This window comes from Centruroides vittatus, unplaced genomic scaffold (genome assembly GCF_030686945.1).
Source record: "Centruroides vittatus isolate TY-2023 unplaced genomic scaffold, ASM3068694v2 contig_875, whole genome shotgun sequence".
Lineage (NCBI taxonomy): Eukaryota > Metazoa > Arthropoda > Arachnida > Scorpiones > Buthidae > Centruroides > Centruroides vittatus.
The window spans coordinates 1,461,522-1,480,718 of NW_027122567.1; the positions used below are offsets into that span (position 1 = coordinate 1,461,522).

The following is a 19,197-nucleotide window of genomic DNA, read 5'->3' on the forward strand; positions in this document are numbered from 1 at the left end:
AAAGCATTATCTAAATTATAGATAAAAAGCTCATTTTCAAAAGGGTCTATGTTCAAAATAGACTTAAGCCATTTTGAAAGAAATTGCTTTGACTTAAGCCAATTTGAATAAAACTGCACTATGAAAAACTTTTTTCATTGGACTTAGGACTTTTTGACAAATACTAAGTCAGCAGGTGAATCTAGTCAAATAAGTAACAAATTAATTAAGGCAATGTACTCACTGGACTAGGTAATTTGTTAATTTGTAATTAACTTAATGTGACTAGATTCCCTTTTCAATATTTTCAACTTAGGAGCTTTTGGAAAAGAGCTCTTCAAATGTACTGTACAGTAATGTAAATGCACCAATGGCTAATACTTTAAGATAATGTTGTAGTTACAGTTTTATGAAACTTATTTCTTGCAAAATTATTGTTGTTTTTAAAATGTTATACTCTTATGTTTTTTTTTTTTTTTCAGTATAAATGAAAATTTTCTCAGAAAAATCAAGCAGAATTGGTATATTTCTTATACAATAATTATGCAAAAGTTATCAGCTAAGAGGTCACTGTCAGCAAGTGGTACATCTGCCTTACTCATAAATAATTCTTTTATACTTACTTTTATTTCTAAAGATTTGTTTGTTTTTAGAAAGTAGTGCATGTGATTATGATGATGTATAACCACGAATCATGAACTGTAAATTGTGAACCATGAACCTATCTAGTAGTCATAAGCAATCAAAGTGAAGATTAAAATCAGATTAAAAAAACAAGCTGGAAGAAAGAGTTAAATTTTTAGAAGAGAAATTGTAGGAATTAGAAACTGACTTGGCATCACAAAAAACATGGTAAGTTACTTGACCAAAAAAAATATGAAATCATATCATCCTTGTATAACAAGAGGTATGTTTTGATTTGTTTTTAGCATTAAAACTGTAAGGAGTCAATTCCAAACCATTCTATTTTGTTTAAGGATTATTTTTTTGTTATTCTATTTATTTTGGGGCATTTTATTTCATTAACACGTTCACAGCGTTACGAGGCACATGTGACTCATATGGACATGTCTAGTTAGGGTGACAGACATAATTGCTTGTTTTTCCGTGGGGCAGCACATATGTTTTGATAACATTATTCTACAAATATCATACTTGATATATCAATATTATTTTACTATATGCAATAAAATATATTAATTTAATAGTATGAAGCATGGGTGACTCGTGCCGCCCTGTATTAAAATAGACTACGAGTCACCCATGACTCGTAACGCCCAACAACTGCCTAAACGTTTATCTACTAATGCCGTGAACGTGTTAAGGATAGAGTACTGCACCTCCCCGGACAACATTCTAAAAGTAAAAATCTCACAATGACTGCAGATGGAAAAAAATGACGTCATCATCCCAAAACACCATCTCAGGGGTGGGAGACTTCCACAGGAAGTTAACAGAAGGATCTCCCATCCTCAAATTGTTACCAGACAACACAAAAAAGTATCACAGAACTGTGAGGGATATGACATGAGGGAAAAAACTGACTACTAGAACAAATAAAATGTTATTGTGTAAGTATGTAAATAGGGCAAGTGGGTGGATACATTGTAACATCACCACACCTGCTGCATAAAAAGGAGACAAAGAGATAATTCAGATGAGGTGAAGCTTAGATTCAAACGAGGTGATGCTAAGAATTGAGTAATCCTCTTTTTTTTTCGTCTTTGAATTTCGTCCGATGGAGAAAAAATTTTTTTTAAAAATTAAAATAAAGACCAAGTCTGCCCAAAATGGGATCACCTTTTTATTTTGTGTTCCAAGACAAACACTTTTCGGCGACTGACCTTCCTTTTTAGGTTACTTGTCGCCGGAAGGTTATTAAAAAGTCCTTTTAAAACACATAAATGTCCAATTAAAATTACAAAAAATTTCTTAAAAAGGAACAGGTGACTTAAAAAACAGACGTCTTGCTTACATCCATCTTGCCTTTTTTCTGGGTGTCTTGGCTGCTTTTATCCACTAGGAACAAGCGCTGGAAAATGTAGATGAGACAGCTGACCCCTGGCGACGATATTTGTAGAGTTTTCATCTTTGAATTTCGTCCGATGGAGAAAAAATTTTTTTAAAAAAGACGAATTTTTTAAAGACGAAAACTCTACAAATATCGTCGCCAGGGGTCAGCTGTCTCATCTACATTTTCCAGCGCTTGTTCCTAGTGGATAAAAGCAGCCAAGACACCCAGAAAAAAGGCAAGATGGATGTAAGCAAGACGTCTGTTTTTTAAGTCACCTGTTCCTTTTTAAGAAATTTTTTGTAATTTTAATTGGACATTTATGTGTTTTAAAAGGACTTTTTAATAACCTTCCGGCGACAAGTAACCTAAAAAGGAAGGTCAGTCGCCGAAAAGTGTTTGTCTTGGAACACAAAATAAAAAGGTGATCCCATTTTGGGCAGACTTGGTCTTTATTTTAATTTTTAAAAAAATTTTTTCTCCATCGGACGAAATTCAAAGACGAAAACTCTACAAATATCGTCGCCAGGGGTCAGCTGTCTCATCTACATTTTCCAGCGCTTGTTCCTAGTGGATAAAAGCAGCCAAGACACCCAGAAAAAAGGCAAGATGGATGTAAGCAAGACGTCTGTTTTTTAAGTCACCTGTTCCTTTTTAAGAAATTTTTTGTAATTTTAATTGGACATTTATGTGTTTTAAAAGGACTTTTTAATAACCTTCCGGCGACAAGTAACCTAAAAAGGAAGGTCAGTCGCCGAAAAGTGTTTGTCTTGGAACACAAAATAAAAAGGTGATCCCATTTTGGGCAGACTTGGTCTTTATTTTAATTTTTAAAAAAATTGAGTAATCAATGAAAGGTTTTCAAGTTCCAGTTCCAGTAACAGAGTTTTGGTGACGCATAGTCAAATTTGTAAGATTCATTGTATTTTTTTTTTTTTTTTTTTTGATAGAATTGATTCCTATCTTCTTGTTAAACAAGACTATGTCTTATAAAATTGTACTGCCTGATGTCTTACCAGCTTAGAGGTATGAAGGAGTACATGTCAGGAGTTGAAATTTGGGACAAGAACGGGAAATTTTCGCATTGACAAAAATTCAACCTGGGGTGTCATGCAACGGAGAGAAATTTCAACATTCAATAGGTTAATTTCAATGAAAATGCATCGTGGAAGACCTTGTGGTTGTGGTTGTGGCTGGCGAAGTTTGAATGATCACACTGAAAACCAGCAATACCAAAGATGACTGGAGAATGAGAACAAGACCCGCCATGAGAGTTGAAGTGATCCCACTTAATAGTGAGTCTCTGAGACATAGTCTTGTCCCAAATACGACTGTGCCATTTTACTTGTATGGAGATAGAATTAAAACAGTTCTAATTGATTTAAGTTCCCAAATTGTCAGGCAGGTTTTGTACATATTTGTTTTGGTTTCATAAAGTATCTTTTCTTATTTTACAAAGATTTTCTAGTGTTATTGAATTGTACATATAAGGGCTTTACTAATAAATAGAATTTTTTATATTATGCATAGTAATTCTTTTGACATTTGATCTTTAGCAACGATATTTAATTTTTGTCTGTGCAAGTCCAGGCTTGGCACACTAACCATGAACCTTAGTATGTAACTCACCATTAGCATATTTTTCAGGGCTTTTGCTTTACTTTTGTGTAATAAGACATTACAGATCATTATTTGGTTCCTAATAATGATCTGACAAGCATCAAGTTTCAGTTAGTTTCACCATCATACCTGCTTATTGATAATCATTAATCACTGATTGCTACTTAAGCTTAGAAAAAATTTTGGACACAAAGATTTTGCTTTTCATCTTAACAAAAGTGCAGCAGATATCTCAATGCTTTTTAAATTCTCAATGAGCAATTGCTTATTAGGACATTCTCACAATGCCAGGCTGAAATGTTTTTTTATCATATTTTAATTTTAAAAAATCACATGACTTCCAGACCAAACTGAAGATCATATATAGTTAATTGGGGCCTCTGGCAAGCTTTCCATATTTGATCTTGATTTTCTATTAATTCTATTCTCAAGACAGATTTTCTGTCTTGAGAATAAACATTAAGGAAAGACAGAAAATCTGTAGATCTGCAATTTGAAAATTGCAGCCCAATAAATTACATTTATTTAAAGTTAAGTGCACTATGTTTTTGGCCACATTGTAATGTTCTAATATCAAATGTACCATAAGAGTTTAAAAAAGCTTTCCCAAATGTAATGATAATAAATTGATGCTACAGAAATTTACATTAAAAATCCAACAGATTGCAAAGCCAAACTTATTCTACAGTTAATAGTAGCCTGTAAAATAAAAATAATCTTTCTTTTTTAAAAATGTAATGTAGTTGTAAAAAAACTTGTAAAGCAGACATCTGCTTTAAACTTAGAGGGACATAGCTGTTTGAAATGCATATTTAATAAAGTAGAACAACCAAAAAAAAAACTCTTGATGTCTATGTGAAAACATTTCCCAAAAGATGTGATAAGTCCTCAGATTAGAAGTCAACATAAAAGCTTAAATACCATTAAAAATTCATAAGATGTCTTTATTTCTGCATATTTTTTGTATTTAATGAAAACTGATATTGTTTAATTTTGGCTAACTTTTAAGCAGTAGGAATGCCATTCTTTTTAAGAAACTAAACATGATTTTCATGGTCCATGGTATCTATGATTATCTGGATTGGGATGTTTCCCTTCTGAAAGAAATGGGCACCTTTGAACATTTATTTGTTTGCTTGGAAAAGACTATTTAACTAACAATTTGACTGTCTCAAAATGTGTAAAAAGGTTCAATAGAGTAATACACAAATTTCAGTTCTGAATAAATTCATCTTGTGGCAAAAACAAACAAATTTCATCCAGAATAAAAATATTCATTTCAGTAACAAAAAAGAAAAGTATAAATTACCAGTATCACAGAAGCATCGGGTATTAAAAATGTCAAGTGTTCCTGTTATCATTAAGAAACATTCTCAAATTATGTACCAACTCATTTTTCTTCACAGACTTCCACCAGGTTACTCATATATCAAAATTTTTAGCTTCACCTTGATTACACTTATATCATGACATCATTAAGTTACACTTGATTATATCATAAATTTAACTTTCAACAAAAAACTGACAGCAGCAAGTATTTATTTGCTTCTAATCAAAAAATTTAAATTCCAGATCCAGCATAAATGTTTCTAATTTATTCAGGTTTTTCATCTTTGCTATACTTGCCAATGCTATTTTGTTTAGAGGCAGAGCTTAAGTCCTCCTTGTAAAATCAGTCAATTTTATACAACTTTCTATAGTAAATACTGATACATATAAGTATCACTTCTAAACTTTTAAATTTCCGGTAAGATACGAATTCAACTAAATGAATGAACATTTTGAATTCTCTACCATGATCTGCTTCAGGTTCATACTCATTCCAACTATGGAATGCCAAGAATTCAAACATTTTTGAATACAAATTAATTTGAGTAATTGTGCTAGATGTAATGTATAGACAAAAGACCCCCATATCTGTATATCTGTATAATAAAATTATACAGATATACAGATATGATAACTGATTATTAAAATTAAAATTGTTATTCATTTGATTTAATTGAAATTCTTGATTCTTTAATATTGCATTGATTTTAAGAATTTTTAATTGAATAACCAAGTTTTTAATGGTTCTGTTTATTAAAATAATTGCTAGTAGCATTAAGTTGTTATCATATGCAATAGAAATATAATTATTTTATTTATATTATTATTATTATTATTATTATATTTATCTTTTCTAAATTAATAATAGTCATATGATACACATCTCAAAGCCCAATGAGTTAATATAATAATCCAACAATCACCAAAATATTTGGGCTATAATATGGCTATAATCAAGTAGCCCAAATATTTAGGCACTCATTAGATTATTATAACGATGGTGAATTATTTGGTTACCTTAGTATCACACGGTAGCAGTTTTCTCCATGGAGATAGATTTTCAGTACAAACTGTTTCTTTAGGTAAAGAAGCAAATCGAACATGAGAAGAATTAGCACCATGCTTTTCATGAACTAATCCCAGTGGTCGAAATGAAATTTGAGGAGAAATTGTACTTGTTGCATCTATGAAATTTAATGAAGCACAAAATTGTCCAGACAATGAATTGGTTAATTCAGTCCATGCTTTATTGACACTATAAAAAAAACAATTAATTAATTGTGATTAATATATTAAGCACAGAAAATAATCATATTAGTATAAAAATATAGAAAAACTTTAATATCACATTTACTTATTTTGTTATTTAACTAAATTTGGTTAATGTTAAATAATTCTGAATCACAATACAAAGTAAAGACTAAAGTCAAGGCTAAATTACTGAAAAAACTGCTTTATTATGTTTGTGTACTATATATTTTGTGATTAAGATCAAATGTTTCTAGATTTTATATATGTGAAAGATAGAACTCAATATAGAAAAAATAAATATCTTATCTACAGTTCATTTTTGACCCAGAATTTTTATCACTAGTTCTGAACTACTTGGTGTAACTCAATCATATTAGCTTTCCTTCTCAAGATAGCCTCTCTTTACTTGCAGGCACTTACTTGTACTTGGTAGGGTTTGAATGCTTCAGCATAGAAAGTTTTGAAGTGACCCCTCCACTATCTTTGAAATTTTCACCTCCCAAAAACTTAAGAGATCCAAAAATATTAGTGTCTACAGATAGGTTGGGATTATAGGGAAGGTGGGTGTTCCATTACTTCCCATCACAAAGCACTGTGTTTTGGACGATCTGTGAAAAGACAGCACTTGAAACTTGATGTGTTCATTGATTTTATCCACTTAGCCACTGATAGACAGACCCAAAAATAAAAATACTGTTAATAGAAAAGTTTCTTTGTGTGCTGATGGTAGTGAATAAATTACAAATTGCTTATTCTATACTTCACAACTGGGTGCATATGCAGACACTGGGCATTTTTAACATCACTCTTCATTCAGGAATATTTTACACACTGATATGCATTTCGGGCATACGTCCTTCATCTGTTGGTTACAGAATAAAAATTTGAACATGGTATTTTTTTATATTATAAATTTTTCTATAATTTACAACATACCTTTATCTTTAAGACATATAGTGTAGAAGTTCATGTACATTTTAAAAATACATATATTCACAGTTAAAATTTTTCTACTTAGTGCACTGATGATGTTGGTTTTCATCAGGTTTTTCTTAAAAAAAAAAACCTGGTGGTGAAAACCAACATCACCAGTGAAGGCTAAGTGCTGTCAGTGCACTAAGTAGAAAAATTTTAACTGCGAATATATGTATTTTTAAAACGTACATGAACTTCTATACTATATGTCTTGAAGATAAAGGTACGTTGTAAACTATAGAAAAATTTATAATATAAAAAACACCATGTTCAAATTTTTATTCTGTAGCCAACAGATGAGGAGCATATGCCCAAAATGCTTGGTGTGTAAAATATTCCTGAATAGTGATGTTAAAAATGCCTAGTGTCTGCATATGCACCCAGTTATGAAGTATAGAATAATAAATTAAAAGACATGGTTTCAGAATAAGTCAATATCATCATCCCACACACCGGGGTGTATAAAATATAAATCGAACTCACTTGTGCCTATTGACCGGTGTGAAATAAATAACTTCAATTCAACGAACGTTTTCTGGACGCCTTCCGTGTCCTTCTTCAGGTTAACTGCTGGATTCTATTATTTTTAAAAAAAAAAAAAAAAAAAAAAAAAACTGCGTTCCGATCTTTTAAGAACAAATTCAAATGAAGATAGTTCGAACGCGCGATGACCATCGCGCATGCGCTATATCTGTCGTGCTCCTTGTCGTACTGTATCATATTCTTTTTAATCTTTGTATTCTTTTTTATCTTTGGGTCACATGATTTCATGTGTTATCGGACCCAAATAAATCTTTATGCATCCTCTTGTAATAAAGTTTGCCAAGCAAGCGAAAGAGTTATCTCGTCGCGTGAATTAATGCATGTTGTTTTAGTTTGCGCTTTATGTATCTCTATCGCTTCCAGCCATTTGAGGTGTTCCATCCGAGTCGTTTTAGTTATTAGCGTGGCCCCGCGAAGTCCACATTAATGCCCGGTTCAGAAGCGTACACTGCAAGCGACGTGGTAGCTCTGTTGTATCTTATATCCGCCTCGTGTTCTTTAACCCTGACTTCCATAGAGCGTTTCGTTGATCCTATGTAGATCAGATCCCTATTAAATCTCTCGTCCTTTATCGGGATTCGGTATACTCCTGCCATTCTATTCGGGTCCGATGGGTCCTTTCCGTTACGTAACAAAGTGTAAATGGTTGGGCCTCTCCTATAAGCAACGGTGACCTTACGTCTCCTTGCGATAGACGCGTATACGGATTTCAATGTCGGGTTATACGTGATGGGTATTCTCTCCATCTCCGTGTTTTGGTTGTTACTTTGTGCCACTGCAGGTGCGTTTTGGCTCATTCGTGCTCTTTGGCGTTCCGCCATTCTTGGAATAATGTTGCGGTAGCCGTGTATATCCGCAATCTTCTCAATATGTTTCAACTCTTTCTTAAGCGCTTGTTGAGTGGAAGAGTGCGTGTATGCCCGTCTGACCAATGATCTAAATGCTGCTATTTTGTATTGGATCGGGTCGCATGAGTCACTCGGGATGTATGTGGGGCTTGCACATTGTTTGCGATACACAGAGGTATGGATGTTGTGCGAGTCAATCCTGATATCCACATCCAAAAAATGCACATTGGTATCACTATGTTGCTCAACTTCGATTGACAGACCATACGTGTTATCATTCATCTTTTCTACGAATTGCGCCAAGTTCGGTGTTGTCTTCCATACGATGATGACGTCATCTATATAACGTCTGTATAGTAGGATATCGTTGGTGAATCCCGGGAGTGTTTTGGATTCGAGTTGTCTCACCACCAACTCACACAAGTCCCCTGACAGTGGACTTCCCATCAGGACACCCCGCGATTGTGTGTATGTTACATTTTTTAAATTGAAACACCGACCCGTAACACATGAGGTGCGCTAATTCCAACACATTCTGGTGGAGGGCTGTGTCATTTACTTTCGTAAACAGGAAGTCTCGAAGTGCGCAAAAGCACGGTGGTATCTTGATGGAAGGATACAACGATTTAAAATCCAGCACCGTTATGTAAGCTGGGAGGTGAATCTGTTTCACCTCCCAGCTTACATAACGGTGCTGGATTTTAAATCGTTGTATCCTTCCATCAAGATACCACCGTGCTTTTGCGCACTTCGAGACTTCCTGTTTACGAAAGTAAATGACACAGCCCTCCACCAGAATGTGTTGGAATTAGCGCACCTCATGTGTTACGGGTCGGTGTTTCAATTTAAAAATGTAACATACACACAATCGCGGGGTGTCCTGATGGGAAGTCCACTGTCAGGGGACTTGTGTGAGTTGGTGGTGAGACAACTCGAATCCAAAACACTCCCGGGATTCACCAACGATATCCTACTATACAGACGTTATATAGATGACGTCATCATCGTATGGAAGACAACACCGAACTTGGCGCAATTCGTAGAAAAGATGAATGATAACACGTATGGTCTGTCAATCGAAGTTGAGCAACATAGTGATACCAATGTGCATTTTTTGGATGTGGATATCAGGATTGACTCGCACAACATCCATACCTCTGTGTATCGCAAACAATGTGCAAGCCCCACATACATCCCGAGTGACTCATGCGACCCGATCCAATACAAAATAGCAGCATTTAGATCATTGGTCAGACGGGCATACACGCACTCTTCCACTCAACAAGCGCTTAAGAAAGAGTTGAAACATATTGAGAAGATTGCGGATATACACGGCTACCGCAACATTATTCCAAGAATGGCGGAACGCCAAAGAGCACGAATGAGCCAAAACGCACCTGCAGTGGCACAAAGTAACAACCAAAACACGGAGATGGAGAGAATACCCATCACGTATAACCCGACATTGAAATCCGTATACGCGTCTATCGCAAGGAGACGTAAGGTCACCGTTGCTTATAGGAGAGGCCCAACCATTTACACTTTGTTACGTAACGGAAAGGACCCATCGGACCCGAATAGAATGGCAGGAGTATACCGAATCCCGATAAAGGACGAGAGATTTAATAGGGATCTGATCTACATAGGATCAACGAAACGCTCTATGGAAGTCAGGGTTAAAGAACACGAGGCGGATATAAGATACAACAGAGCTACCACGTCGCTTGCAGTGTACGCTTCTGAACCGGGCATTAATGTGGACTTCGCGGGGCCACGCTAATAACTAAAACGACTCGGATGGAACACCTCAAATGGCTGGAAGCGATAGAGATACATAAAGCGCAAACTAAAACAACATGCATTAATTCACGCGACGAGATAACTCTTTCGCTTGCTTGGCAAACTTTATTACAAGAGGATGCATAAAGATTTATTTGGGTCCGATAACACATGAAATCATGTGACCCAAAGATAAAAAAGAATACAAAGATTAAAAAGAATATGATACAGTACGACAAGGAGCACGACAGATATAGCGCATGCGCGATGGTCATCGCGCGTTCGAACTATCTTCATTTGAATTTGTTCTTAAAAGATCGGAACGCAGTTTTTTTTTTTTTTTTTTTTTTTTTTAAAAATAATAGAATCCAGCAGTTAACCTGAAGAAGGACACGGAAGGCGTCCAGAAAACGTTCGTTGAATTGAAGTTATTTATTTCACACCGGTCAATAGGCACAAGTGAGTTCGATTTATAGAATAAGTCAATTACAAATTGCTGTTAAACTGGAGTTGCAATGTGTAAAACTTGCACAAATTACACACGTTTTGCAAAAGCAGTTGTTTCTTTTCTTTACTAAGCCATTTTTTAATCCTTACATAAAAATCCTGCTCTTTCTGATGAAAGTAAAAGGAAGAGAATTGGAGCTGATAAATTTGAGATGCAGCAGTTCAAAGATAGCAAAACTGCAAAAAAATTTTTGATGATGTATTTGAATAGTAGTATCTCTGCAATGTCTTGAAATTTAACCTTACAACTTGGAGAGCATCTTGTAACTATTCTCATAACTATTCATTTAATTAATTTACTGGAACTGTTCACAATTGATACTGACAGTACAAAAACACCTTCCTTACTTACTCCAGAATCATTTTTGTCTAAATTACAAACATTTTCAGCCACATTTAGAGGCCTTCCTCAAGTAAAAAATTATTCCATCAATCAAACATTCAAAAACGTTTTACACATATCATGATTTGATTTGAAATTTACATTATAATTAACTGACATGGATGAATTTAAATTATAAAATAGTGTAAAAGTAAACATTAAAAATAATGAGATAAAATATGGTGCACTTTCATTTTTAATGTTTACTTTTACATTATTTTATAATTTAAATTAATCCATGTCGGTTAATTATAATGTAAATTTCAAATCAAATCATGATATGTGTAAAACATTTTTGAATGTTTGATTGATGGAATAATTTTTTACTTGAGGAAGACCTCTAAATGTGGCTGAAAATGTTTGTAATTTAGAAAAAAATGATTCTGGAATAAGTAAGGAAGGTGTTGTTGTGCATGTCAGTGTTATAACTATTCAGCTGTTTCACTAAATGACAACCTCTAAACTTGTTTTCTTCAGAAATTTTAACAAGCTAAATATGGACTTTAATTTTATGAAGGGAAGATGTACCAGTTTTAGCCAGTGTAGTGCCAGTTCTGGCCAGAAAACAAATTTAACTTAAAAATACAATCACAAATGAAATAAAATTTTATTGTTAACTGTGTGAACAGTTAACAATAAAAGTTTGTTTCATTGGACAGATTTGAATATGTGGTGATTATATTTTTAGTTAAATTTGTTTTCTGGCCAGAACTGGTACACTGGCCAAAACTGATACATCTACCCTATTGAATTTTTTAATCAACTTTAAGTCATTGTTATAAACCAAGTCAAATGAACTACCATATTATCAAGTTACAATAAGGCTTATATATATATTAATGTAATAGTTATAAACAAACTAGCAGAGCCAGGCTGTTAAAATTTTGTTAGCTAATCGAAGAGCAACAAGCTAGTTATACAAATTTTATATTTTAGAATTTTATTCTTTTAATTTTTTTCTTATGACTTATGAAACTTGGAAGTTTGTTTCACATCATATTTGTGACACTTTTAAGGCCTTCACTTAACACTCCCTAGAAGCTCATTTGTTTCTGGTACATGTAACTTTAGCTAATAGTTTAAAAATAGAGTAGAAAATAGTTTTATACATTACAGAACATCTGTGTCAACTTTGATTTAATTAGGGCATGATCAGGTGGGAACCAACTATCAAATTGATCCTTTTGACACAGAATCACTACCTTATAGTTCCATTCCCATAGCAAATTCTGGATTTCATAACGATTATGATACTTGCTATTATAAAATACAGTCAAAGTATACCTAGGTAACCCCAATGGTGGTGCTATGGCTGCTCTTCCGACTGTTCGTGCTTGGCCGCATTTCTTTATGCAGCAAGAGTGTAGCGAAATGACGTCACGAGCAATGTTGGCCAATTAGAAACCAGTATCAGTGTGTTCGCTGTAAAGTGCTTCTCGAGCACTGCATAAAGAAATGTGGGGCTCCCGACTGACCTCCCGGAGGGGAGTCGCTGGCAGGCCGCCGTGTGCTAAACGTCACTAGTTATTGATTCATGGTAGTTATTGAACAAACGAAAAAAAAGGAAACGTCTACTAAAAATATAGTTAATCTAATCTAACCTAACCTAACAGAAGCACCACCATTGGGGTTACCTAGGTACACTTTAACCTAAAATACATTTGAAACACTATTATTATTAAATAATTGAGTAAATCATTACCTGTACATATAAATAAACTATAACAACAACAGCATAATCTATAAATTATTTAATATATTTATCTGAATACTTAAATTAAATTACACATAAAATAAAATTAAAATGAATGGATATTTCTTACTCTAAAGTGTCATGTCTAAACCATGCCCAAAGCTCAGCTCCAGGTGGTGCATCTTTCAATGGATATCCCCATTTTTTGTGTCTCCATCTCCCTTGAGTTAAACTTAAGTGTAATTCTTGAACCCGATGTTTCGTGACAATCTGTCCAATGGACCTCGGAAACAAACGAAAATGACGTACTGGAAACACCAAACGATTGAAATAAATAAAAATATTGGAATTATTGTAAGAAAATAATTGAAAGCAAACCAACGCGCATCATTTTGATCCAAATCCACATTCCATCTAATAGGAAACTGGAAATATGCATACACGTGCCCACTCGGAAGAGGTTTAATAATTAATTCTTCACTAAAAATATCTGTTTCAATTGCAGAACATGTTCCTATAATAGTTAAAAATACACATGTAAAAATCGACACACTGGACGGCGCCATATTACTAGCATATCGCATAATACAACAGTTTTTTTCAAAAAAACAAACTTCTCGAATATTTTACTAAAATAACATATCATTTAATTTTTATATATTTTTATAAATATTAATTTAAACCAAATGTTTGATTTTATCGTGTAAAAATATATAAACATTTTATTAAAATATTTCAAAAATTTAATAAGTACATTTACGACATTTATTATAGCGATATTAATTAATATAATAATAAATAAACGCTTAAATTAAATACATTTTCGGTAAATTTTATCAAGTAGAATATTAACCAATAACACTCGTGACCGTTATTCAACCCATCATTAACAACAAGAAGCACATGGACAATGGAGGAGAGGACGGAAATTAAATAAAAGAGTAATTTGTGATATACAAGAAATTTTCGTATAAATAATTAACTCGGATAATCCTTATCAACTTTCAACGCTATAATTAATCAAAGCAATAACTTATTGAAATGCAAAAACTAAAAACTGATAATGGATTGGAATTTTCTTTTAGTTTTTATGAGAATTTTATTGATGTGTGTTGTTTGTAGTAATTGGATATTAGATTTCTTGCTTTATAAGATACGAATTGTTTATAAAAAATTTATCCAGCCAAATAGGGAGTGACTCTTTTTCTTTTGTTTGTTTGTTTTATTTGTTTTTTTTTATAATCCGACTGAACAAATGATTAAAAGGGCAGCAATAATTCAAGGTAAGGATCAATATATTCGATTATATTCATGTATACTTAATCATACATATATATTATTGTAAACTTTTATCATTTTAACCTTTAAATCTTCGCCGATTAACTATTTTCTTATGAAAATAAGTAAAACAAATTCTATCCCGTAAGTATTTTTATCAATACATTTCAATTTCAACAGATTTCACGTATTTAATATTCACTTATATATTAATATATTTTCGCGTCAACCACTGAAATTTCAGCTTATTAGAAAATTAAACTGTCAAAAAATTATATGTTATATATATATATATATATATATTGGAGACTAAAAATTTACTTATTTTTCATCTTAAATTTAAAATTTTAATATAATTAACTCGTTTATGAATGTAAGAATAGATTTTATTTGGCAGATTGTATTAAACAAAAAATTTTTTATGGGAGTTGAAATTGATTTCTTCATATTAATTGTTATGTATTATATATAAAACTGATGCTTAGTAACTATCTTCAAGTTTTATATATTTAAACCATTATTTATTTTTCTCAAAATGCCAAGATTTTTTTGCCAAAAGCCAAATACTAAATTACACTAGCTACATTTGCTTCTAAATTTAACTCTCTGAGCATTTTAAAATTTAAAGAGCTTTTTATGTAAACAGGAAGTATTGTCTGTGATTCTGTAAAGCATTTAAGAATATAAATTTTAAAAATTTTCTAATTTTAATCTGATAGATTTATATTAAGAAACAAAATTAGTTACTCCATAATAAATACAATATTTCAAGCATAAACTGTTTTCAATCATGTTTCTATATTAATATTTTAAATTTGTTAAAATATATATCGGATATTAAATTATAAAATAAAAGTTAACATAATAATGATGATTAGATAATTGATTTTTAAGAAATAGATATTATACATTTGTTCTGTTGATTAGACATTATACATTGATCTTTAATCAATGTATAATGTCTAATCAACAAATGTTTATAAAATGATCTTTAATTAATAACTTTAAAATAACCTTAATTATTCTATTTCTAGAAATTTCTTCACGAATGTAATTATTTTCTGTTATAAAATACAGCATCTTTATTTTAAATATTAATTATATAAATATGTTTAATTAATTTATCAAATATTTTGTAATATTAATATAGAAATTTTTTATTTTAATTGCTTTAAAATTTTCATTGATGCTGAATTGTAAAATTTTATCATGGTTCAATAAAGCTGAGATTATTTATATATACTAATAATACTGATAACATATTCACTATTCCAAAAATTTATTCTGTGTTGTTTTGATTTATCACCACTACAAAATGTCCTCTTGTCATTATGTTCAGAGTTAACATGACTTTTATCAATAGATATATTTAAATTACAAAAAATTTCTTTTGTATTTTATCATATTGGAAAGAACTTTGTATTTTTTTAATGAATATTGTGTGAAGTAATATCTGAAAAATATTTAAAATTTTTTTATTCTTTTAATATAATAATTATTTTAAATAATATTTCTTACTAATGAAATACTAGTGAAAAGTGTACATTTTATATTTTAATCAATGTATAAACTTATATATTTTATTAATATAAATAAATATTGAAATTATAAGCCTTGTTTTTAAGAGAACATAAACTAAATAATTATTTTATTTTGAAAAAATCAAACCTTTCAATTTGATTTTTACAAACTTGTGTAGAAAGAACAGAAAAAAATTTTAGTTTTTCTATTTATTGAGATAAAAACAAAATTTAAAGCTGAAAACAGTAATAACATACAACAACTGCAAATGCTTAATTTGATATAAGACAAAATAATAGAATGTGACCAAATATTAGTCATTCATATTTGAAAAACGTAATAATATTACTATTATTATTAAATGCGTGTTTATTTTTTACTTTTAATTTATATTTCATATATAAATTTAAAAAAACAAACTGTAAATGACCTTTCAAAGAAATCACTTTACTAAACAATCTATATACACAGAGGATATAGGCTATCATTGTGTATTATAGGCTAATTATACATGTATAAATAGAGAATAGCTAGAATTTAATAATTTTATTTTATAGTTTATTATACTAAATAATGAATTTTAGTTTTTGTTAACTTATTTAAGTTGATATATGTTGTAATTAGATGAATTTACAGATATATCATATGTATTCTGTTAACTCATTATGGCTTTAGTTTAAACTGCATAAAAATATTAATGTGGTAAAAATTGCAATTAAAAACAGTATGTGACATTAATTTCTATTAAATAATCATTTATCATTCAAATTCTGCTAAAATATCAGTTTTAGCAGAGTTTGAATAATATATGATTGCTGAGTAATTATTAAATAGAATTTAATGTCACATACTATTTTTAATTGCAATTTTTACCACATTGATATTTTCATGCAGTTTAAACTAAAGCCATAATGAGTTAACAGAATACATATGATGCATCTATAAATTCATCTAATTACAACATATATCAAAGTAAATAAGTTAACAAAAACTAAAATTCATTATTTAGGTTAATAAACTATAAAATATGATTATTAAACTTTATCTATTCTCTATTTATACATATACACACTAGTAAAAATTGCAAGTATGAATATTTTTGTAATAATCATATAGAATAGAAAAACATTTTTGTTTTTATAATATGTAATTGAAGAATTAATCCTAGAATTTAAATCATTTTTAAAAATAAAAATATGTAGGAAATACACTTTGTGTATCTGCTTACATATTTATTTAAGCTAATAAAATTACAAGAAAAAAGATTTTATTACTTATTTACTCTGTAATTAGATTTTAATATAAAGTTTTGATTTTGATAAACATCTTTTTTTATTTTTATATTATATTTGCTTGATTTTTAATAACATTGTGATAAAACAATAATGTTTTCATTAGTTGAATTGTAATTATTCTTATATATTTCTACACATAAATATGTATATAGGAAATTAATTTATTAGTTAATAATGATTTTAAATAATTGTAGCAAAACTGTAATCATTATGAAAAAAGAAAGTAATTTTTAGATCAGAATAAATGTAAAACAAGTATATAAATATTATTTGTGTATTAATAATGATTTATTTTTTCTATGCCCATTATACTTTATATAATGCATTATTAATATAAACAATATGCGGATTACATAATGCATTTCAATATCTGAAAATTCATTAAATCAGTTAATCTTCAAAAGTCATAAACATAGCCTAAACAATAAATTATTATAATCAAAACAATGATAGGCTACAACTATTTAGTTAAAAATCAAACTATGAAATCAATATTTTAACAATATTCAAAAACTAAAATAGGATGTATTACTGTAAACTTATCTTTTGAATTGAAATTTTAAATCTTTTTAAACAAAGAAAGAAAATATGAATTTTAATGCTTTGTTATCAGTAATTATACCATAATAGTTTATCCAATTTTAACATTCTTATAGTTCAAAATTAAAAGTAATTTTTATTTAAACAAATTCAATTTTACTATATATAAATAGCAATCAACCCATTACATTAGACTTTGTAAATAATTTTCTGGATTTTTTTGGGCTAAACTATGGCTATTTAGCATGATAAAAATCTGGCAGATCATTTGAAAATTCAATTTTACTCTGCTTCACTATTATTTACAACAGTGATACCCAAATTATGGCACCTGAGCCTAATCCAGCCTGTGGACACCATTTATAAATGATAAAAATAAGCCCTTTTTTTTTTTATACATAGAATATAAAAAATATTTGTGGCCCACCTATCTACAACTTATATGCAATTTGGCCTATAGATTGAAAAGTTTGAGCACCATTGATTTATAGTATCATTTCATGAATAAATTAATTTAATTGAAAAAGTTTCTTTAAATTTAATCGTAAGATTAATTAAGCATTAAATTAAAAATTTTTAAAAATTGGCACACTTATAAACAGGAACTGTATGATCGAATAACAACATCTAAATGTAATTTCCAGCAAACAATAAACAAAAAATTTACTGCCCAAACATTCTCAGCCATCATTTAGAGGCCATCATCAGGAATGAATACATAAAAACAGTTCTATCATTTGAACTTCTCTGCGTTCCAATCTTTTAAACATTTAAAAGCATCTACAACTTATATGCATATTAAATTTAAAAGGATGTCCAATGTGGACAGTGTCTCGTTTACATCACAAAATTAAATAAATGGTTCTTTTTAAGTAAAGAAGCTACAAATAAAATTATTATTATTATTATTACTATTACTATTACTATTACTATTACATACTGTGGCAATCAAAATAATATTTTCACAATTGCAGTACTGGAATACAGTCTGAGTTGATGCAATTTTCCTTCATGTCAGCTATATACCTGGTAAATTTCTAAAATTCTCCAAAGATTGTATACTGTGTCGGTCAAAGACCCTACGTGAAAGGGTAGCTTCATCCCAACAGGGGAAAACTCCAGGTTTGGCAGTATAACGGGCAAGTGCTGTGTTATAATTCTCCTTGGCAACATCATATTTATGGTTGCATATTTTGGCTTGAAGGGATTTTTATTTGGATCCAATGTATGACATAGGCCTGTTAAATCCTCCATCTTGTAATGGAATTTGGTAAACCCCTGGTGCTTTTGTGTCATCTGACCTGTCTTCTGTGTTAGCTAAAAGGCAGAAGACATTGGGTTTTCTCTTATAAGTTAAGCACAAATTTAAATCACTAGTAATCTTATTGTAAATTTGATGTAGGGACAATTTGTAACCTATAACTACACAATTATACTCTGCTTTGTTAATGCTTGTACTGGTGTTAGCTAATTTAGATTGCTGTGTGGAAGTGAATGCGTTGATTAACGAATGGCTGTACCCGTGGGTGGATGCTATACATTTGACACGTTCAAGTTTGTTGTTGGTATTGGATGTCTCAGAGAAATGCGAGTAAGCCCTTGTAATTAGGGCCTGGAATGCCGCTACTTTAAAAGGCCAAGGGTCA

General features: G+C 30.7%; 2 protein-coding genes across 3 annotated transcripts in view; one reads left to right on the top strand and one right to left on the bottom strand.

The window, feature by feature from the left end:
• The window catches only part of PIG-T (phosphatidylinositol glycan anchor biosynthesis class T), a 45,110-nt gene extending 31,598 nt beyond the window's left edge, over nucleotides 1-13,512 (bottom strand). The window contains 3 exon segments of the mRNA XM_067279575.1: nucleotides 5,957-6,194; nucleotides 13,048-13,225; nucleotides 13,300-13,512. Coding sequence (XP_067135676.1) covers nucleotides 5,957-6,194; nucleotides 13,048-13,225; nucleotides 13,300-13,501 — 618 coding nt within the window. The 5' untranslated portion in view covers nucleotides 13,502-13,512.
• Nucleotides 13,513-13,803: 291 nt separating this feature from the next.
• LOC136982977 (uncharacterized) overlaps nucleotides 13,804-19,197 on the top strand; it is a 62,079-nt gene continuing 56,685 nt past the window's right edge. For both annotated transcript variants that reach the window (XM_067279562.1, XM_067279563.1), the window contains exon 1: nucleotides 13,804-14,200. The gene's annotated coding sequence lies outside the window, so the exon portion shown is untranslated. The remainder of the gene's footprint in view (nucleotides 14,201-19,197) is intronic.